This window comes from Orcinus orca, chromosome 17, assembly GCF_937001465.1.
Source record: "Orcinus orca chromosome 17, mOrcOrc1.1, whole genome shotgun sequence".
Taxonomy (NCBI): domain Eukaryota; kingdom Metazoa; phylum Chordata; class Mammalia; order Artiodactyla; family Delphinidae; genus Orcinus; species Orcinus orca.
Window position 1 is genome coordinate 7,555,995 of NC_064575.1, and position 27,445 is coordinate 7,583,439.

General features: G+C 38.7%; 1 protein-coding gene across 2 annotated transcripts in view; it reads left to right on the forward strand.

Moving 5' to 3' along the window:
* RAB2A (RAB2A, member RAS oncogene family) overlaps positions 1–27,445 on the forward strand; it is a 74,253-nt gene that overhangs the window by 11,645 nt on the left and 35,163 nt on the right. The window contains exons 2-3 of one of the 2 annotated variants that reach the window (XM_004274984.4): positions 16,429–16,500; positions 23,192–23,259. In XM_004274984.4, the coding sequence (XP_004275032.1) occupies positions 16,429–16,500; positions 23,192–23,259 (140 nt within the window). The remainder of the gene's footprint in view (positions 1–16,428; positions 16,501–23,191; positions 23,260–27,445) is intronic. The other variant, XM_033437611.1, reaches the window with a different exon arrangement.

The window sequence follows — 27,445 nt, forward strand, 5'->3', positions numbered from 1 at the left end:
ATAGTGGGCTCCTACACTCACTCTTGGTACCTTGATGTACCTCTTGAATGCTTTCTCTCAATTTTGAACCCTTTTGGAAAGAGGCAGTTCTGTAGATCTACAGAAGTCTTCAGTATAAATGAATCTGTTGATCAAAGGTTATCTTCTTATCTCTTTGGACGAAGTATTGTTGTTTCAGTTTAAACCGTTTCAAAGGGCAAAGTAAAAGTACATGTGTCCAAAATCACTTACGCTCAAAGCTTTACTTGATACAAAGATTAATAGGGAAATTAGTTACAAGTTAAAGCAGTAGTAGTTGTGTGCCTGGTGAGTTGATTCACCAGTCCTTTAAGGAAGGTATTTGTTACACTTTTTCAGGATAACCTTTGGTATGGGGTGAAGAAATTCTTCTGGTTTTGCAGCTAAAAAGTGGATTTTTAACTGGTTGAATGACTATCCATAAAGGACTTCCCCATGTAGGCAAGCTGGAGGGAGCATGCTGCTATATTCAGTCCTGGATTTTTATATTTCGTATTGGCAAGAACTTGGATAAAGTCCACTTTGGTTGAAAGAGCTGATGTGTGGATTACACCAGACAGAATCCAAAATAACCTTGACAGCCAGAATGATTGGCTAAATTTAGCAAAATGGAACTTAATAAAAATGAAGTGAAAGCCCTATATTTACGTTTAAAACAACCATACAAATACAAGATGATGGTCACCTGGTTAAATAGCAGGATATGTCTAAAACCTAAAAAGTTTTACATGACTAGATTCAGTGTGAGTCAGATGAGTTATAAAGCCAACGAAGGAATAAATGTGGCTCTAGGTTAGTAGAAGTGTGATGTACAAACAAGGTAGGTAATGGTTGTACTCTGTCAGGACTCAACTGCAATTCGCTTATGGAAACTCTTATTTCAGAGGGATATCTGCACGTTGGAGTCTGTGCTCGGAGACCAGTCAGGGTCTCTGTCAACCATTACATTTTAGGAATGGTTGAAATAACCGAAACATTTTAACAAAAAAAAAAAAAAAAAGGCAAAGGAGAATATAATAATGACCTTCAAATACTTAGGTGACTGTCACATAAAAAAGGACTTAAACTTACCCTTTGTGGCTTTTCGCGGACAGAACCAGGACCAGGAAGAGAAGACTGCCTGTGAAATGGAGAGAGTGTGTTAAGTGGTGAGTTGGTCTGTTACCGAGGCTGTGCAAGCAGAGGTTTGACTGACACATTAGGGCTTGGAAGATAGTATTTATGCAAACAGTAGGGGATTGGATTCGAATTTTTTTTTCTTTTTAAAGAAATGTAAGATACTATGTGAGCATTTCCTGTGCTGGAGTTAGAAAAACGAACAAGACTGCCCCACCCTAGAGGGGAGACCAATTTGCCACAGAGATTACAAGATGATGAAATAGAGATGTGTATGTACAGAGAGTACTAAAGGAGCATGGAGAAGGTTCATTCTGACTGGAGTGAGTGGCTCATGACAGATTCGGATTTTCAGTAAACATTTATTGAGCACCTACTATATGCTGAATACTGTTCTATGGCTTTCATATGTTTCTCACAGTAATCCTAGATAGCTCTTGGCCACATTTTACAAATGATAGATCAGATGTGACTTGATCAGGCATGGTCTCGTTTGTTTGAGAAATTTTCCACCTAATAATCCCGTAGAATCAGTTTGTACTTTTGCCCCTATTTTTGTATTTGTTATGTGTGGAGAACAGAGAATTGAGCTGAGCTCCTCAGTCTTTTATTTTGCCAAGAAGGGCAGATGACTTTATACCAGGAACGTGATCCGGAGTGTGACCGTGTAGAGTTTTTGTCAGGGTTTCTGGGGGGTGAAGACTGAAGGAATCTAGGGACCATGTACCGTGAAGAGTGTTGTGTGGTGCAGTTTCAAGAGTTGGTTTTGTATCCTCTGGACGCTTCACAGAAGAAGCCTTATTCCCCATCTCTAAATGGGATAAATTTCAACCCTTCATGCAGGTTTCTGACAAAGGTTATTGAGGCCTTTCCTCCATTTAACCTTATTTTCTTTCTCGGTCTTTTTTTTCCCCGTCCTCTCTGGCTTAGAGTTTCCTTTCTTGGAGAATTTACCTGAGAACTGGAAAAATTGTATTGGATGTGAGCGTGAATATGTGAATTTTGAGCCTTAGCCATGAGTATGTTTTGTTAAAAGAACTGCTGATTACTTATTCTTTAGTGGTTTTTAGGAGTTAAAAAAAGAAATCAAAATCTTCTATTTCACAACACATTATTTTACTTGCAGGCTTCTAATTTTCTTAGCAGACCAATATTTAATGTAACTATTTCTGGTCACACTAGAAGTTTTGCTAGTTATTTAAATGCCACATCGCTATGGAGGTCACTGGATGAGGCCAGTAAAAGTATTGCTTATATAGTGTTTGATGCTAAAATAGATTCTTTGAAAAACATTTTTTTATTATGGTAAAAATGATGAATGCTTGTGGTAAAAAATGAAAATTTAAATACTCCACCACTTTACATAATATAGTAATGGTTTGTATATCCTTCTAGAAATTTTCTGTACATCTTTAAGCCTGCGTGTGTGTGTGTCCCAGTCCCACCAATATGATTATACAAATTGTGCTGTTCTATACCTTTATTTTTTTCACTTCAGGGTAAATCTTGGGTGTCTTAACATATCATCACATGTAAATCTGTTTCATTCTTTTAAAAAAGCCTGCATAGCTGAACCATTATTAATTCAGTCAGTTCCTGATTCTGTTAGTCCTGGTCTGTGGTAGCAAACAGCAGAAACCTACTGTGGTTAACTTCAGCAGAGGAAGATTTTATTGTAAAGATTGGGTGCTCCATAGAGTTAATAGGAAGGCAGTATAATCAAGCTTGAAAATGACAAAACCAAGGAAGGCAAGGCACAGCCAAACTCCTGCTGAAGCAGATGCTGATGCGTTGCCAGTCGTCTGTCACCTCCTCTGCAGCCACCGTGAATTCTCGCTTGTTGGTCCCTGATATTGAAGTATTCCTTGAGGATTCCAAATTCTGAACAGGAACATCTGATTGGCTCAGCCTAGGTCACATGTGACCACAATGGAAGGTCACAAATCACCTTCCATTAAAAATAAGAATTTAGAAAGAATATTTAATTTTGAGCTCGGTATGTATTTCATGTACTTAAATTTAACAGGCTAGTCTCAACATTATCTTTGTCGACTGATACCAAGTCTATGTTTGGGGGTTTAGCAGCTTGATTTAGTTACTGTTATCACATACTTCTTATTAATCTGGCAGCTGCTTGAAATAGATCTTTCTGCTTACAGCCTCTAATTCTGATACCCATTTATATCGTAACATACTACTTAGAGATCATGTACAATAAACTTACTGTACAGTAATTATTTTGTACATTTACATCCAGACACCTTCCTTCCCACAGCATCATGAAAAAGTATCATCTTCAAACTACTTCACTGAAATCTATTTCTGAGATGCTGTAGTTCTTATTTGGAATCTTTACCTATGAAAGGATTAGGAAAATGGTCAGATTGAAGTATGTTAGTATACCTGATGTATTCACTGGAACATTGTTGTTTGGGATAAAGTCAACATCGAGGAAGTTGTATATTCATTTCTTTTAAAACCTTCTTCCTTCATTAAATTTCTGCTCTGTCAGAGTCATTTAGCTTATAGAACATTTCCCTTCTTCCTCTTAGTATTGCTGCTAATAACCTGGTAAGTGAGATATCTTCTTTTTAGTTAGGAGAGGTATTGGTTGCAAGTAGTAATATGTACCTGAGAACAAACTCAGGAGGTTGGACAGTATGGTGGAAAAATATGGCTTGGAATTAAAAAACCTGATTCTGACTTTCAGTTCTGCCTCTTACTGTGTTAACTTGAGGCATGTCACTTAAGCCTCACTTTCTTCATCTTCAAAATGAGGTTATCGGGAATTCCCTGGTGGTCCAGTGGTTAGGACTCAGCTCTTTCACTGCCGCGGCCTGGGTTCAATTCCCTGGTCAGGAAACTAGGATCCTGCGAGCCACATGGCAAAAAAAAAAAATTTTTTAAAAAGGTTATCATTCCTGCTTTACTGATGCCATAGGCTTACTGTTATGGTCAGATAAGATTGTGTGTGAAGAGGGAGCTTATTTTCACCTTCAAAATGTCAAAAGTCAGGCATATATTTTACATAAGACAAGAGTATGTTAGCATAAACTCAATTGTAGGACTCCATGGCTGCAGTAAAAACTACTTGTGTATAGCGAAGCATGTCCTTTGGGTATTTGGCAGGCATCAGGTAGTCTAGCTGTTCTAAGCTGAGGAATTGCCAAAGATACTAAGTGGAAACCAGGATAACCCTGTTTTGAACTTAACCTGTACCGAGGTGAAACATACTTCACTGTTTTCTGTTATACCAAGCATGTAATGGCGTCACACTAGTTGTGTAGCTGGAAAACTAAAGAGGATGAGACACTGAAACCAGCATTTTAATTGGTTATATCTAGGCCAGTGGTTCTCAAACTTTAGGGCACATGAGAATCACCTGGAGAGCTTGGTAAAACTCTGATTTCAGTACTCCAGCCCAAAGTTTCTGACTCACTAAGTTTGGGGCGGGGCTGATGATTTGCATTCTAACAAGTTTCCAGAGATTGCTGATGTTGCTGTTCTGGGGACCACACTTTTGAGAATCAGCACTTTAGGGAAACCATGTAATTCATCGTCCAGGCTGATTCCTAATGTTGCAGGACACCAGGAATAACTAAGCCTGTCCCTGGCAAACCAGGATACAGGGTCATCCTAATTTTACCTATTTGAAAGATCTTTTTGCAAAGAGGTTTATGTAATAGAATTGTCACCTAGTAGATGACTCATGGTATGCAAGGTATATTTATTTATTTATATGTTAAATTGCCAACTGATGATTCAGTCATATTTTTCCCTTGATCCCTGTTCTTGTAAATGTTCTTTAAATGAGAATAGAAGTATTCTAGATTCTTTGGCTGATTCGTCTTGCCGTGTTTACTAACGTAAATATTGTGGATGGGTTCTTTCATTGGATATGTGATTGGATGAGATGCTGGAGAATAATTTCCAAGTTTGTTTTTTACAAGCTGCAATAACCTATTACATTGCAACCCAGGGTTCAGATATGTGTGTAAGTGCATATATATATATCTAAAACAATCGTTTCCAAACAGCACTCATCCTAACTTTATTTAGTACATACAGTCTAATATTTGCTGGTTTATTCTAGTTCATTTTTTTACTGCTAGTTGTAATCCAGTAAATTGATTTCATGACCTAACTGGTTACAGCCTACTGTTTAGAAAACACTGCATAGAAGACCTCTTTGGTTCCAGCATACTGAGACATTCTGATATTCTGAGAGGTAGTTTATACTTCAGTTTTCTTCGTTCTGATTCTTCTCACTCTAAGCCATTTTCCACCATTAAACAAACTAGTTCAGGAAAGTCCCAAGAGTGGGAGGAAAAAAGGAAAGAGATGCTATTTTTAACCACATTCTGCTATCTTACTTGCTATTAAATTTAATATTCTGTCATTTATTCTCTGTAAATTAGCAAATGCTCCATTTTATTTTTCAATTTTTTAAAAATGTAAATTGCACCTAGCTTTGTTTTTGTGAAAATATTGCACAAACTAGGTCTTTCCTAAGGATATCTAAACTCGGCTTGTGTTAAAAAAAATCCTTGACTTAACCAAGTTAAATTTGTTTTATTTTAATGAAGCATGTATTTTAACCATATTAGTTCATATCAGTCAGAGTCCAACTAGGAGACAGAAACCACACAGGAATTCGAACAGGGAATGTCTGGTGTAAGGAACCACTGACTCTAATATGGGATTAGAGTAATGGGGAGTTGGCTAAGAGAACTCTAAGAATACAGCAACCGCAGGTAGAGGGCACAGCCACTACCCCTAAGACTGAGGCGGAGCAAGGAAGGAAGGAACAAACAAATCTGGCATCCAGACATCTTTGGAGGCTCGCAGCTGAGGCCCATCTGGTGGCCGAGAATTGCACTTGAGGGGCCATGATGGGTTGGGAAGCTGTGGGAAGCCTTCTGTGGGGCGGGGCTGCGCCTGGGAGCCCCTGAGAAGCAGCCTGAAGGGGCGCTGGGGGCCAGTGGCCACAGAGAGCTGGAGTGCTACTTTCTACCGGTGGTACTTCCTATCATGCCAGCTGTCAAGGGAGAGACGTCCTCGTGTCTCCAGCAGGCCAGAGAGGGTCTAGAGCAGGAGGCACTTGACTGATACCTGGCACAGCAGTGCACTTGCTAGACCTGATGTTTCCAAAGGGCAAGTACACTTCAATTAGGGGCAGATACTATTAGGGACGCAGTTCTTAATTTCATGCAGTCACGTTTTCATTCTCTAGCATCATTTTTCTATCTGGAAAAGCCACTATGGGGAATAAAATATTTTTGAGAAATTGACTTTTTAAAATGTAGACTAAGTTTGTCACTAAGTAGAAAAGGCGAGTACGTCATTTTGTGACCTTTTCAGCGAGCATGCGATACACATGCTCTTCACTCACTGAGCATCAGCTTTCTAAGCCAGGCCACAGAGCAAAGTGATTTTCTGCCCCCAAGGGAGGCAGGTAGATGTGTGAACTGATGGTAAAAGTTTAATATGAGAAGTGCTTAATAACGTATGTGTAGAGTACTGTGCCATAGCATGGGATGGTGTGTTGGTCTGCCTCTGCGTACTGGGGAAGGAAGAAAAAGCACAGACGTGTTACCTTTTATTCTCTGCATGCTGTTTCTTTTATTCCTCACAGTAGCCTTCTGAATAAGGTGAATGGTATGATTACCATTATACAAATAAGCAAACAAGGCCTAGAGACCTGAAACAACTTTTTCTACCAGCACCACACACAGGATCCAAAAGTAGTCCGGTATTTATCTCTTAAACTGGTGGTGTGTGTTGCAATGCAGGAGGCTGCAACAGTAAAAGTTTACCAAATGTAAAACACAGTTCTAAGAAGAATTTAAAAAGTGAATCAGGTGTGTCCCTGCCCTTAAGGGGTTTATAGTCTAGCAGTGCTGGTAGAATGTCATAAGGGCTCTGATTGAGGTCCTGGAGAAAGCCTGGAACTTCATAGGGTCCAGAGTGCCTTCCTCCTCGGAAAACTTAGGGTAAAATGGCATTTGAGCTGGTCCTTGGAAAGTGAGTAGGGTTTAGACAAGTAAAAATGTTAAATAATCAAAATGTAAAGCTAGGCAAAAACCAGAAAGATAGTTGTCGTTTATTACACATCTGCTAAGTGCCATACCTTGTAATTTCCTCATTGTAAACCATTCAGCTTAACCGTAGTATAGACCCTGTGTCAGACAGTTAGTGGAAATAAGGAAAGATAAGTTCATTAGACATGTTGGACTTAGGTAAGTACTGGGTTGTGACAGGTTAAGGTAGAGTTTGAACTTTATTCTGTAGACAGTAGAAAATATTGAAGTTTTTAAAGGAAAGAGTACAGGACTAGAGTTACGACTAAATTAGAAATTAAATGTGTATATATACACACACACATACACATGTGTATGTATATGTCTGTATATATTCATGTTGTAATACAGCAGCAGAGACATACTAGATGTTAAATGTAGTCCTTCTATCTTTTCTTATCCATCTCTGGTGCACTCATATGTAGGACAGATTAGAAAGATGGGGTGTAGTTGGATGGTTACTACAGTGGTCCAGGTAGGAAGTAACGAAGGCCTTATCTAAGACAATGATAGTGAAAATGAAGAGGATACTGGTGACAGTTGGAATTAACAGGATTTAGGGGAGGATGTTGTAGGGAGTGAAAAAATTAAAACATTTTCAGGCACTTTTCCATCTCAGAGGAGTACATACTCCAAATGTGAGCTCTATTTCATATATTTTTTAATATAAAAGTAACAAAAACACATGATACTGTTGAAACATTATGGAAGGGCAGAAGACTGGATATCGGGGGAGGTGAAATATGACATCATACAAAGAGAAACCAGGCAGGGGGAATACAGAGGTTAAAACTTTGTTAAGCCTAGAGGATCAGGCTACACAGTGACTTCCTTCCAAAGGATCTAGTATGAAAAGGGAAGGGCAAAAGGATTACTTTACAGTGGAGAAACTTGGCAAACTACCTCAGCCAGGTGACCAAAGTTTACATCAGCAATAATCAGTCATGTTGATAGTATGTACCCTTTTGATGGGAATCATACTCTGCCTCTGTTGTCTTCCTCCCAAACACCCGTATTCTAGTCAGTCGCAGGGGAAAAAAATCAGACAAATCCCAGCTGAGGCACATTCTACAGTATACCTGACCAGTACTCCTCAAGACTTTTGTCCAGGTCATCAAAAGCAAGGAAAGTCTGAGACACTATCACAGCCGAGAGGAGCCTGAGGAGACACGGCAACCAAGTGTAATGTGGTGTCCTGGATGGGATCCTGGGACAGAAAATGGAGGTAGAAACTAAGGGGGCAAAAATCTGCGGAGGAGGTTTCATAAAGATTGCAGGGTAAGAAATAAACTGCCAGGTTAGGGCTTCTCCAGTCCCCATAGTGGCTGAATAAAGAGAGTGGTTGGAGCTCTTCTAAGCCTGTGTTTTACCCTTCAGTGAGGCCTGCCTTCTTCATCTGTTGGTCTGAGCTCAGGTCTGGATGTGGTTCCTGGAGCCCGTGCCATACACAGGGTGAGGGAGATCACAGAAACCTGGCAGTGTTCCTTCCTCTTGCATTTACAGCAGAGGATATTGTTTTCTTCCCGGAAGCCAGACAATTATATTGATTATTTTATATACACACACAGCCAGGAAGTCTCCATATTTAAGAGTCAGAAGAATACCTAACTCACTTTGTGAAGGTAGGTGTGCACTATGGAAGCTTCCTAGAGGTTACAGCATTTGAGTTGAGTTTTAGAAATAAGTAGCTGTTAGCTAAGTGGACAAAAAGTCACTGAGTGTTGGAGAAAGAGCTCTTAAAGTATGCTAAATAAATATTGCAGAGACCTGATGTATAAGGCGTACTAGCCTAAGGAATCAGAGACTTTCAGCTGAGGTTATCTGCTTTACTCATTTTCATGGTTTTGGTCTCATCTCAGAAAAAGTGTTTTAGTACTTGGGGTACTTTAATATTGTAAAACGAAGATAAAGAAAAGCGGTAGATGATTTGCATCAAGGGAAGGAGGGCTAGTTCTCCACATCTTCCTATTTCCTTTTCATTTTGTTGATTCTTAAGCAAGTCTTTCAGCCTTGTCTGCGTATTTGTTTCTATATCTTCCAGTTTTGAGGAAAAGATGTCTTACGTTCTTAAAGCTACATCCTCTTGAGAACTTTCTTTAATTTCTTTATTTCTAAGCTCAGTGCGTGGAATATAGTGACTACTTAATAAATATTTTTTGAGTGACTCTCTCTTTCCTACCCTCCTAGCCGTCACTGAGAGATTTTTCAAATAAATGCTCTGTATTCTTTGCTTCCTTTTTCCCTTATTACTCTCTCAATATTTCTGGTGTTTGAGTCTCTTTATTGATTACAGTAGGAATTATTAGAGACGGAGTCAACAAGAGTGGGAGACGAGCAATGTAAAAATCTAAGGTGAAGAAGGAAGGCAGATACTCTTGATAAGTGCATTGGTTTTCTAGGGCAGCTTAACAAATTATCAGAAAGTTGTTTCAGGGCTTAAAACAATAATAGGCTGTTTCTCTCACAGTTCTGGAGGCCAGAAGTCTGAAATCCAGGGATAGGCAGGGCCATGCTCCCTCTGAAGGCTCCAGGGAAAATCCTTCCTGCTGCTTCCAGTTTCTGGTGGCTCTAGGTGTTCCTTGGCTGTGGTAGCATAACTCCATTCTCTGCCTCTTGTCTTCATACGGCCTTCTCTCCTGCATATCCATCTGTCATTGGAATTAGGCCCAGCCTGAATCCAGGCTGATCTCATCTCAAAATCCTTAATTATATCTGCAATGATCCTTTTTTCAAATAAAGCCACATTCACAGGTTCCAGAGGTTGGGACTTGGACATATCTCTTTGGGAGCCATTCTAGCTCACTCCAGTAAGCCACCAGATTAGTATCTAGTTGCAGTAATTGAGAGGATTGCTATCATACATGTGAGGGGGATGATGTTTGGAAAACCAGCAGCATGAAAACAACTCTGAAGTCATTTTATTTAAAAGAAAATTATAGATTGTGACTATTTTCTTCAGTTAATTTTAGAAAATATATATTTAAAAATTTGAACTCAAGGTCAGATGGGTTTGGTTGGAGATTTTGCTCCTCAGCTGTATTCATCCTGAAGAATCCTCTAACACTTTTTATTGAACTTCTGAATTTGCACAATTCAAAATTTTTGCATTTGAGCCATATGATATTCCTTTGAAGTAGGAATGCCATGTTTTCTTTTTTCAATTTTACAGATGTGGAAATGGAGCTTAGTTTCTATAACTAATTTGTCTGAGGTCACAAGTTATGAAATAATACAGGTGGACTTGAATACTGGTGTTACAACTGTAAAGCTTGTATTCTTTCTAATGTCTATGCTGAGTTTATTAATTTTCTGTTTAAAAAGAGCAGCAGACTTTACTGTTTTTACATGTTTCACGGGTTTTTCGATTTGGAATGTTAGCACAAAGGATATATAGTTTTCTGTGTTTGCAAAATAAGCTACTAACATTTAAACCAATTTGCCGTATCTCTGTATGATCTGTATTTGAGGTCTGTCAGTTCTTTGGTATGATTTTAAAACATATAACTCTTCAGTGGATTACTTTCAATTATGTGGATAGGTCATTAATTCGTGGTTTGTTACATTTTGTTTTTTGAGAACCCAGTGTAGTAGATGACAGTATGCAGCCATGATTTCAGGATGACAGTTGGACAAAACTTCGGTAGTTAGGAATTGGTCTTTTATATTTTTGCTTTTTCCACATCCTTTAAGTTAAAGCTATATGTCTTACAATTTTAAAAATGGAGCCATCGTCAGTTTTTTTTAATTATCTTGAAGTTGGTGGAAATCAGTTTAGGACTAGGAAAATAAACTTCAGTAGAATACCTAGCACTTATGCCAGTGTTCCTTGTGGAGAAGGACTCGTTGCCTAAAAAAAGTCACTGGCAGGTTTATTAGATTCTTGGGCCTAACCAAAGACTTAACTGAATCAGAATCTGTGGGGTGGGGGTTTTACGAATCGGCATTTTTAATGAGTGTTACTTGTAATCGTTTGGCATTGATGTGGTGGTAGTCAGATAGTCAATTCTCACAACACTGAGTCCTGCTGAGGACAGTGTGTTGGACCCTGAGTAAAGGAAGAAGGTAAGGTGACTTCATAGTAGGAACTCTTAACAGCGGCATTATTAGGTGCAGTAATTTGTATTAATTAAAGAATGGTCAGGTACCTAAAGCAGTCTTGAGAAAGAAGGACAAAGCTGGAGGCACCACACTCTACCTGATTTCAAACTGTATTAGAAAGCTATTGTAATCAAAACAGTATGGTATTAGTATAGAAACACACATAGATCAGTGGAACAGAATAGAGAAACCAGAAATAAACCCACACATATATGGTCGATTAATTTATGACAGAGGAGCCAAAAATACACAGTGGGGGAAAGGACAGTCTCTTCATTAAATGATGTTGGGAAGACTGGACAGCCACATGCAAAAGAATGCAACTGGACCTCTATCTTATACCAGACACAACTGATTATGGACTTTAATTATGTCTACCAAATGCCTTCACAGCAACACCCAGATTAGTCTTTGATTGAATAACTGGAGAGGGCCCTAGTCAAGCTGATGCATCAGAAAGACCGTAATGTTGTTATTTTTATTGCAGTATATCATGCATATAGAAAAAGGCACATGTCCTAAATAAACAGCTCAAAGAATGTTTAGGAACTGGACACAGGTAACTAGCACTGTAGAGGGGCCCTTTTACATTTATTTATTTCATTTGATTCTTACAACAGTTCACCAAAGTGTAGGAGTTTCCCCCATTTTATAGGTAGGATTTTTTTTTTTTTTTTTTTTTTTTTTTGCGGTACGCGGGCCTCTCACTGTTGTTGCCTCGCCCGTTGCGGAGCACAGGTTCCGGACGCGCAGGCCCAGCGGCCATGGCTCATGGGCCCAGCCGCTCCGCGGCATGTGGGATCCTCCCGAACCGGGGCACGAACCCGTGTCCTCTGCATCGGCAGGCGGATTCTCAACCACTGCGCCACCAGGGAAGCCCTATAGATAGGATTTTGAAGCTCAGAAAGGTCAAATACTTGCCCCATGTTACAGCTAGTAAAGTGACAGCTGGGATTCTGACCAGGGTTTTGAGGCATAAATGAAATATTATGGAAATCCAATGTACCATTAGTTCTGCCTGAGGATTGGTAGAATCTTTGGAACAGGAATGCTTTAGTGAAGAAGGCATAGGAATCCCTAAGCTGGAATCTCTAAGCATGAGTTTAGAGTTGCCAAGGAGTGAAGTGTTCCTTGGTAAGAGATACGGGGGAAGAACATGGTGTCATTTCAGAGGACAGGAGATGGTGTGTTATGCTTAAATCTAGGGTCTCTAGACTGTGGTATGATAATATGATCTATTGGAATAACAGTTTTTCAGCCTAAATGCAAAGAACCTTGTTTACTGTTTCGAAGGGCTTGAATTTTATATTTTAAGCAGTATTCCGTGAGAGTGGGTTAATCATGTGCATTTTAGCAAAAATTTCACAGAGGTTTATACAAGTAGGTTGGAGAAAGGGCAAAGGCTAAAGGCAGAAAGATCATGTCTAGGACCAGAACTAGAGCACTGAGGATTAAGAGGAGGGGAGAACGTGGAATTCAAGGTGTTTCTGAGAGAATTCATGAGATTGGTGAGCCATTCGCTGTAGATGATAAAGGAGGAAGAGGAATTAAGGATGACTGTGATTTTCTTGTTGGTGTGATGCCCTGGGAACCAACTCCAGAGATAAGGAAATACTGAAGGAGATGCTGAGTTTGTTCTGAATTGTTGGAAGGATGGTAGGCAGGAAAATGAAAAGGAATGGATTCGGTTTTGGAAGTTTGAGTTTCAGCCCTGAAGGAATCAAAGTGGACATGTTCAGTAGGCAATTGGATATAATAAAAGTGAAATTAATTAAGATGGTGGCTGAAGAGATGGATTTGGTAATCACTGACTAATTTATACGTGTAGGTTGGGGCTATAGAACTGGATTAGTTCTCTCAGCTGAAGAGAAAAGATAACCAAATATGAGATGGTGGTGAAACCTCCAGTATTTAAGGCTTGCATGGAAGAAGAGCAGTTGTCACAGAATCAAGGGACCAAGGAGGTGGTTAAAGCTAGAAGTGATCATTTTCAAGGAGGTTGTAGGTAGATAAACTATATGGAAATATTTTATGGATGTAAACAGATCCTGTTTCTGGATCAAATAAATTGAGGACTGAGAAAAAGACTAGCTAATTCAATTTGGCAATCTGGAAAAGTGTTGGTGATTGTGAGCCAGAAACCCCAAGTATTTTATCCAGAATTAAATAGTAGAAGTCAACATATATTGAATAAGATGAGCTACCTGTAAATTTAACCGATCCTGACAAATGATCTACAGATAGGTGATTAAGGAGACTTGGGAAACACCACAGTGGCACTTGGATATGTTCTCTGCATTGAAAGATACTTTGATTACCTGAAGAAAGAATATGGTGTCTTGAAAGTGAAGTCAGTATTTGGTCAGAATAAGTGGTATTGTTATTGCTAGAGCAATCCATACTCTGTTGTGAGGTAAGAAAAGGGTTTCAGGCTCTTGTATCACTTAAGTGATTATCAGACTGTGAGATGATTCTTGAGGTCCCTCAGTAATAAAGTCTGTGATTTCTAATTATAATTTTTTTCTATACCATATGGGGAAATTTCAAATGTTAAAAATAGAAATGAAGAAAAGAGACAGAGGAATCTTAATTGCATATTGCTAAGTGAAAGAAGCCAATCTGAAAAAGCTAAAATACCATATGATTCCAGCTATATGACAATCAGAAAAAGGCAGGACTATGGAGACAGTAAAAAGATTAGTGGGCTAGGAGTGAGGGAGGGGCTGATAGGCAGAGCATAGGGGATTTTTAGGGCAGTGAAACTATTCTGTATGATACTGTAATGGTGGGTACATTATACAATTGTCAAAATCCATGGAATGGACGGCACCGAAAATGAACCCAGATGTAAACTGAGGGCTTTAAGTGATGATGTGTCAGTGTATGTTCATCAGTTGTAACCAGTGTTACCGCTGTGGTGCAGGATGTTGATAAGGAAGGAGGCTGTGCTCCCCTGGGGCAGGGAGTATATGAGAACTTGCCGTACTTCCTGCTCAATTTTGCTATGAACCTATAAAAGTGCTTTTAAAAATAAAGTCTCTTTTTTTTTTTTTTTTTTTTGCGGTACGCGGGCCTCTCACTGTTGTGGCCTCTGCCGTTGTGGAGCCCAGGCTCCGGACGCGCAGGCTCAGCGGCCATGGCTCACGGGCCCAGCCGCTCCACGGCATGTGGGATCTTCCCGGACCGGGCCACGAACGCATGTCCCCTGCATCGGCAGGCGGACTCTTAACCACTGCGCCACCAGGGAAGCCCTAAAGCCTCTTTTTTTAAAACAGAACTGAAGTTTCACATCTCAGTTGTTCACCTATTTTGTACTTTAACACTTAAAAAATAATTTTCTGTTACAAATGAACTTATTTACAGAACAGAAACAGACTCACAGACTTAGAGAACGAACTTACGGTTACCAAGGGGGAAGGATGGGGGGAAGGGATAGTTAGGGAGTTTGGGATTGGCATGTACACACTGCTATATTTAAAATGGATAACCAACAAGGACCTACTGTATAGCACAGGGAACACTGCTCAATGTTATGTGGCAGCCTGGATGGGAGGGGAGTTTGAGGGAGAATGGATACATGTATATGTATGGCTGAGTCCCTTTGCTGTGTACCTGAAACTATCACAACATTGTTAATTGGCTATACTCTAATATAAAAATTTTTAAAACACACGAAGAACTAAAAAAAAATTTCTTTTCTTTCTCTCCTAGATCTGAAAGGTTATTCAAGGGTGTTAGAAATCTAAGGAGTTTGTGCCTTTTGTAATGTAAAAGAGAAATTGTGGATAAAAGAAAGAGAAGAAAACCAAGGTCAAATGTTTTGAAATTCCAATTTATTTTCAGTTAACTAGAATCTTAAAACATTCAAAAAACTTTGAACAAATAAAATAGTTCCTAAAACACACCACACACACACACACACGCACACACGCACACACAGAGTAGACCATGTATTTGATTTGTCACTGGGCATTTTGACAATCATTATAGCATTTGACACTAGGGCCAGTCATTCAGCAAAGTTATTAAGTGATTTATCTCTGCCTTAAGACAGGCAGCAAGTGACAAGGTATTCGTTGTCCTTCTCTCATTGAGCGGATAATCTAGAAGACATTGAACAGTTTAGTTTGCATCACTTAAGAAAGACCTTCTCCGGCCCTTCAGTCTCTTTTGTTACTCTTCCTCATAGAACTTTATTTTCTTCTTTCAAATGGCAGTCATTATAATTATTTCAAATTACAGTTCGTATAGGTTATTTGTGCACTCATTCTGTTAAATTTCTCTCCCTGAGCTAGATTGTAAGGAAGGAAGCATATCAGCTTTCCATGTGCACAGTTAGCATTTGATGAAGACTTTTTGAGTAAGTGAATGAATGAATAAGTGATGACTGCCTTTGTGTTTTGTAAGTGCAGGTTGCTACCAAGTAAGCAGATTTGGTCTAGTGTGAGGTTACAGGCCTGAAAATGAGTAGGAAGTGGTGTGGTATTCAATATTCAGGTCTCCTCAGAGGGCAAGTAGGATGTATATAGAAAATTTGCCTTTAATTTGGGAATTTGGAAGTTACTCAAGACCTCAATAATAGAGTGTAGGAATGCTATTCAGATTATAGAGTCGATCCTGAAATGGATCAGCCAGAAGATAGAGTGAGCAGCTTTTCCCAGAAAAGTAGATCCCGAACACTTACTTGTTTGTTTGTTTGTAGGAGACTAAGATAAAATAAACTATAAAAGGAGGAAAATACTATGTTTTTAAAATATTTTCACTACTACAGAAAAAACAGAAGTGCATGAACGCTTCACTGCATGAGTCCTGTGGTGTAGAGGCTGCTGGGAGGACCTGGTTGGTTGTCTCTGGGAGTTGCTGCCACTCTCATCTTTCAGATTGAAATGCTGAATGAATGCAAAAGGATGAAAAGCGTGTTTTGGATTGGTCAACACCTTTCACCCAAATCATCAGTCCTCTAATTCCCCAAGAAATGAGAGCACTGAAAAATCATGGCAGACTGTGTTCTCAGAGCACGAGACACCCTAGCTGCCTCTTTTCCAAGTACTCGTATGAAGTATTTCTTAATTTCTGTGAATTTTGTCCCTTAAATTTTTTTTCTTTTAACTTTCAGGTGTTGGTAAATCATGCTTATTGCTACAGTTTACAGACAAGAGGTTTCAGCCAGTACATGATCTTACTATTGGTAAGTTTTATAAAGAGATGAGAAGCATTTAGAAGTTTTGGGTAGTGGGAATGGAATGTGCTAGAGGGCTCATTCCATCAGTGATGAGTCAGAAATCAGTGAAACTAGATTTGTTGCTGTACAGAGTTTAGTCTCCATCACTTTAAAAAAATATAAGTATGTATAGTAAAAATAATATTCCCCAACTCTGTAAAAGTGGTTGGAATGCAGCAAGACATTAATACTTGATTTTGATTGTATTTAATGATAAAACAGTTGATTGAGAGACAGTATATCATAGGGAGGGGTTAAGAGCAGACTCTGAACCAGTTTGTCAGAGTTCACATCAGGGCTCTGCTGCTAACTAGCTGGGCAAGCCACTTTCCCACTCCATGCCTCAGTTTCTTTATCTGTAAAATGAGAAAAACAGTGGTAACCATCTCACAAAATTATTCTGAACAGTAAATGAGTTAATAAATATGATGCATTGAAACAGTGCCTGGCAGCGTGTTAAGTGCTTTAGGCTTACCTATAATTATTAATTGAGAAAAACTACCATCAAGCATTTTTTAGTTTCCTCAATTGTGAAGAATAAATGAGACAGTTACTGGTAAGGAATGGTCAACAAATATTAGCTGTTATTACTATTAGCTACACTAGTTTTTATTATTAGTGATATTATTCATTAATATGCAAAAGTGTAAAATTAAGTGAAAAACTAAAAACTTTAAGCATACTGTTTCAGGGTTCTTATCTGTTTTAAAAAAATATTTATACCCTGAAAGCTAAAGAATCTAGATTATTCTTCTATGGCTGTAGCCCAGTAACAATTAGAGATTAGTCAAACATGAAGAAACAAGGTAACTGGAAATCTAGTTAAACTTTACAATTGATAGTTTAATGTATCTTTTGAGCCAGTGACTGCTTATGTTCTATAGATATGATTAACTCACTCTTCATAACAAGGTGATTCTCATGTCCTGTGTACTTTTAAAATACCAAATCGAAGATAGAGTTTACGAATCAAATTATTAGATCAGTTAATAGTATTCAGCCAAGCCACATGTACTTTGTAGATATATTAAAATCTTTCCTTACTGGCTACTATCAATAAGAATATGTGGTTCTGTTTTCATTTTGATAGTTTTAATTATATCCAGTAATGATGGGTAAAACAGGTACTGCTCTTTCATGCTGATCGTCATGGTGCAGTTTAACTTTGGTGAGCTCATCCTTGTGTAGGATCTGCTCTTTGCTCCGTAGGTCTGAACCTTGAGGCCATCTCTTAGGCATGATTTGGTCCCGAGACAACTAGCCAGTTGTTTTTCGTATAGGGTACTAGACAAAAGTGTCTTCCTTTTCGTTGAAGCTTTCGTATAAATTTCTAGTTGTTAGGGCACACCTGATTGGGCGGATGGGCCGGAACCTCACTGCTGTTAGAAATCGGCATGGGCTCTACTTGTGGGAGCCTATGTAAGGGGGAGTACACCAGAGGGAGTTTTTAGAAAACTGTAACCCATGTAACTGTACCAGCTGGCTTCCCTCTGGGTTCGCTGATGCGAGGCACTGGGAGTTAGGAGGCTAAAAGCAAAGTGAAGCTGAGGGACTTCTCCCCTCTCTGCTGAGACTGTGTGCCCTCCGTGGCTTCAGCCACAGCCCCTGCCCGACAGGCCCACTGATGGTCTGGCTCCTGGGCTCTGGGAACCCTGGTTTCTCTCTTTGCCCCCTGGCCTAGGGACAGCAGCAGCTTCCGGCTGTTCCTAATCTCTGGGTTGCTTTACCCTCTGCTCCTTGGGCTTCTCAGCCCTTCCTTTAATGTAACCAGTTCCCTACTTTAAATCCCCTCTGTTTTAAATACCTACGTATGGTTTCTGTTTTTCTGGTTGGACCCTGACTACTATACCTTGTGACACCCATCACAAGAATTTATCTTTCTGACATAAAAACAATTTAGAAGGTAATTAGCACGTGTTTTTTAAAGGAATGTTGGAGTGATTGTTAAAATAGGCATAAGGCAGTATTTGATTCTGCTGCGTACTTGCCTTTGCTTGATGAGTAGAGGAGGGTATAATATAAAATAATAATGACAGTGGACCCATACCAAATATTTACTGTGTGCCAGGCACTTATTTTGTATGTAGTAACTTTTTTTTTAATTGAAGTATAGTTAATTTACAGTGTTATGTTAGTTTCAAGTATACAGCAAAGTTATTCAGTAATACATACATATATATATGTTCTTTTTCAGATTCTTTTCCATTATAGGTTATTACAAGATACTGAGTATAGTTCCATGTGGTATATAGTCGGTCCTTGTTGTTTACCTATTTTATATACAGTAGTGTGTTTACGTTAATCCCAAACTCCTAATTTATGCGCCTCCCCCCGCCCCCTCACCGCTATCCCCTTTGGTAACCAGAAGTTTGTTTTCTATGTCCTTGAGTCTGTTTCTATTTAAATAAGTTCATTGGTATCATTTTTTAGATTGCACGTATGTAATAACTCTTCTAATCTTGAAAAAAATTTATGAGATGGATATCATTAATACCATTTACAAATTAGAGAAACTAAAACACAGAAGAGATTTAATAACTTAGCTTACTCAGGGTCACACAATTAGTAGGTATCGATTATTGAATGTTCAGGAAATGGATACTGTGCAAGGATGCAAGTACTTACTCTACAAGGATGGTAATGATCTAGAGGTAATTTAGAAAGTGTGTATTTACCTTCAGAGTATTTTGTCCTGGAAGGTTGAAAGTGACTAACATCTAAGAAGAAAATAAGCATCACTCCCTGACTGTGTCAGGTAAATGAGGCCCGGCCTTTGGTTCCACAGGTAATTTCTCTGGCAGCCAAATTGGCTGTTAATTGAAAATGTATCTGGGAAGAGAGCCTCAAGGGCATAGGGGATGATGGTTTATCCCATTAAAAAAAAAAGAAAAAAAGAAAAAGATAAGGAAAACTTTCTAAATGCGATTCTCAAGCATATATATACTTAAGGAAAAAGTTTAATAAAATTTTTTACTATCCAGAAGAGAAGTATGAGGTTTTTGGGTTTTTTGTTTGTTTCTGTGAGTTCTAGGACACTTCAGGTTTCAGTATTTTCTTTTGCCACATAGAATACAAAGGTAAAACCTGCATTGAACCCAGTTATGAGAAGGTAAATGGGAAAGAGTTAAGGTTTTTGAGGCTGAAATTGAATTGTTTCTGTTTCACTTGATAGGAAAACAGAAATCATAGTTTTTCAGTAATCAACAGTGCTTGTCAATTTTTTCTTTGGAGATGTATACCATTCTTTATCTTCTTATCATTCTTTATCTCATTCCTAGATAATATAGTAGCCTTTTAACTAGTTTCTTGACTTCTTGTTTTTTTATTCTCTGTCCTGACCTTATTAATAAGTGAATTTAAAATAGCAATCTTATTATATTTACCTGCTTTAGAACCAATCCTGATTTTCGTGTAACATGTCTTTAAAATTGGATGTGTTTTTAGGGGCAAAATCTTTGTTTAAGGACTTTTTAAGCTTCAGTAATCTCATGTGTATTTACTTTGATTAAAGTGATAAATATACCAAAACTCAATTACGGCTTAAGTTAAGGAAAGGGAATATATGGAGTTTTATAAAGAACCCACAGGAGGGTGGGGACATGGACTTGGGAACGGGCAGGAATGACGCATCTTAAGAGGCCAGGAAGCAGAGACCATAAAAGCCATCCTACAGCAGATGATGGAATGGTTGCCAGTCAATTTTAGTATCTTTATCCCTCAAAGAAAATGTGGCACATATACACAATGGAATGTTACTCAGCCATAATAAGAAACGAAATTGAGTTATCTGTAGTGAGGTGGATGGACCTAGAGTCTGTTTTACAGAGTGAAGTAAGTCAGAAAGAGAAAGACAAATACTGTATGCTAACACATATATATGGAATCTAAGGAGAAAAAAAAAAGTCATGAAGAACCTAGGGGTAAGACGGGAATAAAGACACAGACCTACTAGAGAATGGACTTGAGGATATGGGGAGGGGGAAGGGTAAGCTGTGACAGAGTGAGAGAGTGGCATGGACATATATACACTACCAAATATAAGGTAGATAACTAGTGGGAAGCAGCCGCATAGCACAGGGAGATCAGCTCGGTGCTTTGTGACCACCTAGAGGGGTGGGATAGGGAGGGTGGGAGGGAGGGAGACGCAAGAGGGAAGAGATATGGGAACATATGTATATGTATAACTGATTTACTTTGTTATAAAGCAGAAACTAACACACCATTGTAAAGCAATTATACTCCAATAAAGATGTTAAAAAAGAAAAATTTTAGTATCTTTATCCCTCTGCCCAGGATGTCATTTCCAGAGAAGGAGCATCTGCTTGCCCTTACCTGCCCACCCTTGGTGTCAGTCAAGGGTCTGTTTCTAATTTGCAGTTGTTTTTCATCAAATTTGACATTATGCACTGGATTTAAGAAATCTTGAATCCCATTGAGCCATGCAGATGTTTTTGGATTGTGGTTAAAAACCCATCCATGACAGTGGAAGGAAATATAGGATTTCTCTCTGTGGTTATAAACAGTAGATTCATGAGGGTTTCCCTGGTGGCGCAGTGGTTGAGAGTCCGCCTGCCGATGCAGGGGACACGGGTTCATGCCCCGGTCCGGGAAGATCCCACATGCCGCGGAGCGGCTAGGCCCGTGAGCCATGGCCGCTGAGCCTGCGCGTCTGGAGCCTGTGCTCCGCAACGGGAGAGGCCCCAACGGTGAGGCCCGTGTACCGAAAAACAACAACAACAACAACAAAAAAACAATAGATTCATGAAAAGGCCTCCATTTTGTCAACTATCTTGCTGATGTGTAGAATTTTTTACTTTAGAACATTCCTTTTAAATACTGGATATTTCAAAGAACATTTGTCCCATACTTAGTCACTGGTTTCTTTCCTCAGCTACTCGTTTTCGTGTCACTAACGGTAAGCTGGTGGATGGTTGTTTTGGGTGCCCCCCACCCTGTGGCACACAGTATGTATGAATAAATGCATGTGGATAGATAAATATGTAAACACTGTAATGGTTGTTTTTTGTTTTTGCGGTACGCGGGCCTCTCACTGTTGTGGCTTCTCCCGTTGCGGAGCACAGGCTCCAGACGCGCAGGCTCTGTGGCCATGGCTCACGGGCCCAGCCGCTCCGCGGCATGTGGGATCTTCCCGGACCGGGGCACAAACCCGTGTCCCCTGCATCGGCAGGTGGACTCTCAACCACTGCACCACCAGGGAAGCCCCACTGTAATGGTTTTATATGACATAGTTTTATAGTTTTGCATTTTTCATTCTAGTACATCATGACTCCTGGGTCCCTTTCTTTGGCTTACCTGTATTTCTGAGTCTGAGAAACATACCGTTAGTTTCTTTGTATTGACTATGCCCCCAGGATGGAATAAGTAATAAAATATAGAGTGGAAACTCCATCAAGTTACATATTCTGGGAGGCTAACTTACCTTTGTACTCACTCTCCTAGTCACAGTTGGGGGAATTATAGGAGATGCTGAAATGGAATTCTGGCACTGGGCAGTATGCCCTTTCCTGGGCAACTAACTAAAAGCTGTTTTTCTGCCTGGATGACATCTGGTTTCTGGGGACCATATGTGTCTTCCCTTCACCCTGACTCTGATGTAAATACTGATAGAACACACTCCAAGCAGTAATGATGTGGTATAATGTGAGTGATAGACTTCTTGCAGAGTCGCCTTCACAGTTGTTTGCTATTCTGAAATTACCCCCTCTTTTTCTCCTCCTCCTATTTTGATGATTAAATGAGTACTTTCAAAAGAGCTGATATATGCAGGGAGAAAAGCCAGAGTAGTAAACTGATAAGTGTAAAGTTTGTATTCCCTTTGACCTGCAATCCTATTTCCTGTAATTTGCCAAGAATCATAATCATAAGTTGAAAAATTCATTTCAGCATCAACTACTTAGTGAAAATTTGAGGACAACCAAAATTTGTAGCAATAGAGTAACCAACTTAATAAAATGCGTGTATATAGAGAGATAACACACACACACAGGAATATTATGCAGCCATCAAAAACAATAGTATAGTTTTATATATTTTTTGATTTGTAAAGATACTTTGTGGTATGGAATAATGATGACACAGTGACTGAAAAGTAAATTGCAGAACAGCATTTATGTGTTCCCATTTATATAAAATTGTATACTTCTGTGTGTATTTTATTCATGGAGCAATGTCTGAAAATATGTTTAAACAATGGTCATCTCTAGTGGGTGGATTTGGAGATTTCTTTCCTAGTTGATAACCCATGCTGGGAACCAAGACGATGATGTTGAAATTCATCTGTCCGTTTTAGTGAATTTTATTACACACTAATAGTTTTTAAGAAATTTTAATATTTGTGATTAATAATTATGGTTCTTGAATCTCATTTCTAGATTTTTTAAATATTACAGAGCCTGCAAAACATGAAGACCACAGTTGGTTTCTTGACTACACTAGACTCAGATATCTTAGTGTTTTAATTATATCCTTAGCCTCTGCCTTAGCTTATACATTTTCTAAGGATAGGAGCTATATTTGTTAATCTGTATATCACTTGGCATAACATGTGCTAGAAATAGACAGCCTTTTTTAAAAAATCCTTAAATGTGAAATATATTCCCACTAGTTTGTATAACAAAACATTTTCTGTCCTATTCAGGTGTAGAGTTCGGTGCTCGAATGATAACCATTGATGGGAAACAGATAAAACTTCAGATTTGGGATACAGTAAGTATAGCAAAAATACACTGTATGACCTCAGTAAAGTTGTTTTATAAAATTACATTATACATTTGTTCTATTTTAGTGTTATTTTATGCCTGTTATGGTTTGTTAGACACCAACGCCCCTGCAGCCATGGTGGAAAATGTGGTACCAGAAAAGATTCGTTTTTATTATGCAGTGTTTTCAAACAGTGGTACCCGAGGTGTCAGGTTTTGGTGAACATATTTGAGCGAATGCTCAGTCTATGGGATCTAAACAGAAATGCTCTAGAAACTATGTTTTTAAGAAAAACAAGCAGTATATCTAACATACACATAAGAAGTAAAATACATGAATGTCAATACGATAGAGTCACTTGATCTGACAGTTTATTCATTTATTTTAAAAGTATGATTTAGTTCCAACCACTTGAAGCTACCTTGCTCCAGTTCCTGATTCTGTCATTTATATTCATTGAGTGCCTATTACATATCTTGTTATGTAGTGTTTTAATGGTTCTCATCTGAACCACAGAAAATGATTTGAGTGACTTTTCTTTGTCTTCCTATATTATGCATAAAAGAGAAGTTACTTTATTATATACAATGGATGCTTCAAGGTAGAGGTTCCCAAACTTTTTTGTCTGAGAATCCCTTTATACTTTAAAAAATTAGCGAAGACCTCAAAGAGGCTTTGCTTATGTGGCTTATAGCTATCAATATTTACCATATTAGAAATTAAAACTGAGAAGCTTATTAAATAGTTAATGATTAATTCATTGTACAATAACCATAATAAACTCATTGTATGTTAGGATAAACGATGCAATTTTTATGGAAATTAACTGTTTTTCCAAAACAAAAAAACTATATTTTTTCCAGTGTGAAGAGTGCCATTCTGTTACCTTTTGAAAAATCTCTTTACTGTCTGCTTCGTGGAAGACAGCTGGATTCTCATATCTGCCCCTGTATTGAGTCTTATGTGTTGTTTTGTTGAAGTATATGAAGAAAATATAACCTCACACAAATAGGTAGTTGGGAAGTGGAGGATCTCATGGACCCTTAAGGACTCAGGGACTCCCCAGGGTCAGGGATCACAATTTGAGTACCACTACCTTAGGGCAGTTAGGACTTTATTCTTCACAGAACCCCAGTTGAGAAAAACCAAAATGTCTCCTACAAAGAGCATCTCTCTAAACTAGTAAATGAAATATAAAATATGGGGAATTTTATCATCATATACCCCGGTCTTTTTTTTTTATTTCCCCTAATCATGCAGTCGTAGTGTCTCACCTGTCACCTTTAATAGCCATTATTGAAGGAAGGCACCTTGAAGACTATTCAGTCTCACAGACTGGATTCTCAAGAAGACCAAGCAAGTTTCTGAAGGCTGATCCTTCCCATGCATCACACAATCATCCTTGAAATGGAAAACCCCAAATCTCTGTCTTGCTCTGTCCCAGAGTTATACATTGGGCTCTGTGTTTTTATGCTTTCTTATTTCCTCTTTTTGCAGTAAAGATTTATGCTTTTACCATTTCTTAGTGTTTTCCCCTCCCAGCCAGTAGCATCTCATAACTTTCTGGATTTATATTCTTTGAGGCGACATGACTTCAAAACTGCATTTCCATGCAAGACAAAAAGTCAAATATGCACAGTCCCTTCTTTCCTGAAGATTTAAAATTAATGATCTCTAACCAAAAGGAAGTATTTTCTACTTCTGTATTAAAAGTTTCACTTCTTTTTCAGAAGGATTGTTTTAACATAAACCAACTTGCTTCCTTAGCTAATAAACTTGTGCAGCACACATCCTGCAGTGTAGTGTGAACCAAAACTACTTGCTATTCTTTAATAAATATGTTTTTCATACCTTGTACTTTGCATAAATACCTGCTTTGCTTGAAGTACTTTTTCCCCCTTTTCTGTTTAAGACTAGCTCAGGTATCAATACTTGTGGAGCCTTTCTGACCCCCATGGGATAGCTGGTTGTCCCCTTAAGATTTTATGCATATTTCTGTTATAGCTCTTACCCCGTTGTTATCAGAGTTTTTTTGTTCCCATATTTACCCTCCTCAGAATAAACATCATGAGGGAAAGAACCATCTATGTCTTATTCAACTTTGTGCCTTGTTTGTATTCTTAGTTTATACTGGTTGATGCAATGTTTGGTAAATTTTACTGAATGAATGAGTGAAGTATCTATCTCATTCTGTCTAAGCAACTTTAGGATCATTGGAAGTGCTGAAAAGATACCATCTACTAAAGTACATGGTTTCAAAAGGAAAGATTAATATAGTAATAAAAATTGTATGATATTTTAGGCACAAACCACCTCATTGTAGTTCATTTTGTTTATTCAGTTGTTCTTCTATCCTTAAGGTATTCTGTTAAATAATCCCTCCCCTCTTTTCGAAACTTGAACAAATCATTCATTCCCCAGTTGTTTTCTAGAATAACTAGCCATGCCTTCTTTTGATAAGTACCTTTTTTCCCCTTAGTTTATGAGTTAGTTGTTTTACCTGCAGTGATCTTTCAAAAGAAATCTATAATAATTACTTATGCTGGACAGTATGAAAGGGGAATAGAACAAAAACAACCCTCTTGTTCACACTTACTCTGAAGGGCAGGGGGTGGTCTTCTTTCCCCTTTGTCTAACACGAAGAGACTGGCGTCTTTGAAGACATTGTGACCCCCCCCAGAAAGAATTCCAGGGCTTCCAAATGGAGGGTGCTAGGAACCATGGCCAGATTTTAAGGACTGTTCAAAAAACTCTGTTAACTTATGAAAGTTTCTTGAGTCTCTGCCCTACAGACAGGTTTTCCTCTTATCATTGGTTTTCTTCTTTCATAGCTAACTTCCGAAACTCTTTAATGGATGTTATCTGACACACATGAAGGTTGCTCCCACACTTAGTTTATATCTGGTGAAACACAGTTTCCCATATCGTTAACGTTTTGCAGCGTGTCTATACATTTGTATAGCACGCTGTGTTTTTAGTAGCAAGGGTCATGGCTGTTCCTGGCCCAGGATATTTACAAACCCATCCCAGAGTCCTTCAGGGAATAATTAGCCAAATATTATGGTTTGTTTCATCAGCCTTAAGAAACTGAATTTTTGTTCCCAATGACTGAGTCTCAGTATCTTAGGATGTTTGTCATCCGTTGTATATCTGTTTCCATTCACAATAAAAATAAAAATAAATGTAAGGGGTTTTCCTTGCAAAATTTCCACATCCAGCATCTTTGCTTTCTTTCAAAAATAGTAAGTACAGCTGCCAACAGATACTCCTTGAAGGCCTTGCCAGAAGCAGTGATAATAGTTATCAGTGTATCCTTTAAAGCACTTTCCGCTGCCCCTGTTGTAACCTTTTTTCTTTTACGGGAAGTCAAATGTTTGATATTTCTGGTGTCTGTCAAGGTAAGTCAAAGGAGAAACATGCCTTGTACCCAATTCCATTCTCACTCTCAGACCCTCATCCAGTTTTTACCTACCTTTTTCTATTCTTGCTTGTCTTTTGCTTTTTGTTACTTTTTCAGTTGCCTTCCCAGCATATCCAAATTTTATTCTCCCCCCAAAATTTGTAGTATGGATGTTTTAAGTCCATGTGTCTGTTCAGCTTCCCTGAAAATATTCTTACATTAGACTGACAAATATTTTTCCCATCAAATAAAAGTTAGTGAAACTATGTAGAAAATCATGTGAAACCTATATGCTGAAAGTACCTTTTCAGCAAATGACAGGCATTTTTTGGTCCTTTGTAAAATGTGTCAGTTCATATCCACCTTCTTACCCCCAAAATGAGAATTTTTGTTGTCTCAATGGAGCAGTGAGGATGGGTGACCAGAGTTCAGGCGCGCTAGAGAAAGAGCCTGGAGCCAAGCCCCGGGGAGCAGTCCTGCCTCTGCCAGTCCTTGCTCCCAGCCCCCCAGCCCCCCAGCCCCAGGAGCTGAGAGGCCTTTGAAGGTCCAGCTGTTTCACCTCCTTTGGCAGCTGTTTATCAACATTTTCTTGAACAAGCACAGGGACAGGAAACTATCTTAGACATGTCATTCTACATTAATGTCTACCTCCCACCTGTGGTCTCCAGTTTCTCTTATATGGCAGTGTTAGAAGAATCTGAAGTCAGCAATTGCATCCTGAGTCTTTTTTTCAAAGTAACTTTTCTTAAATTTGTTAAAGCATTCAACATCTCTTCTTTCCTAGATAGTCAC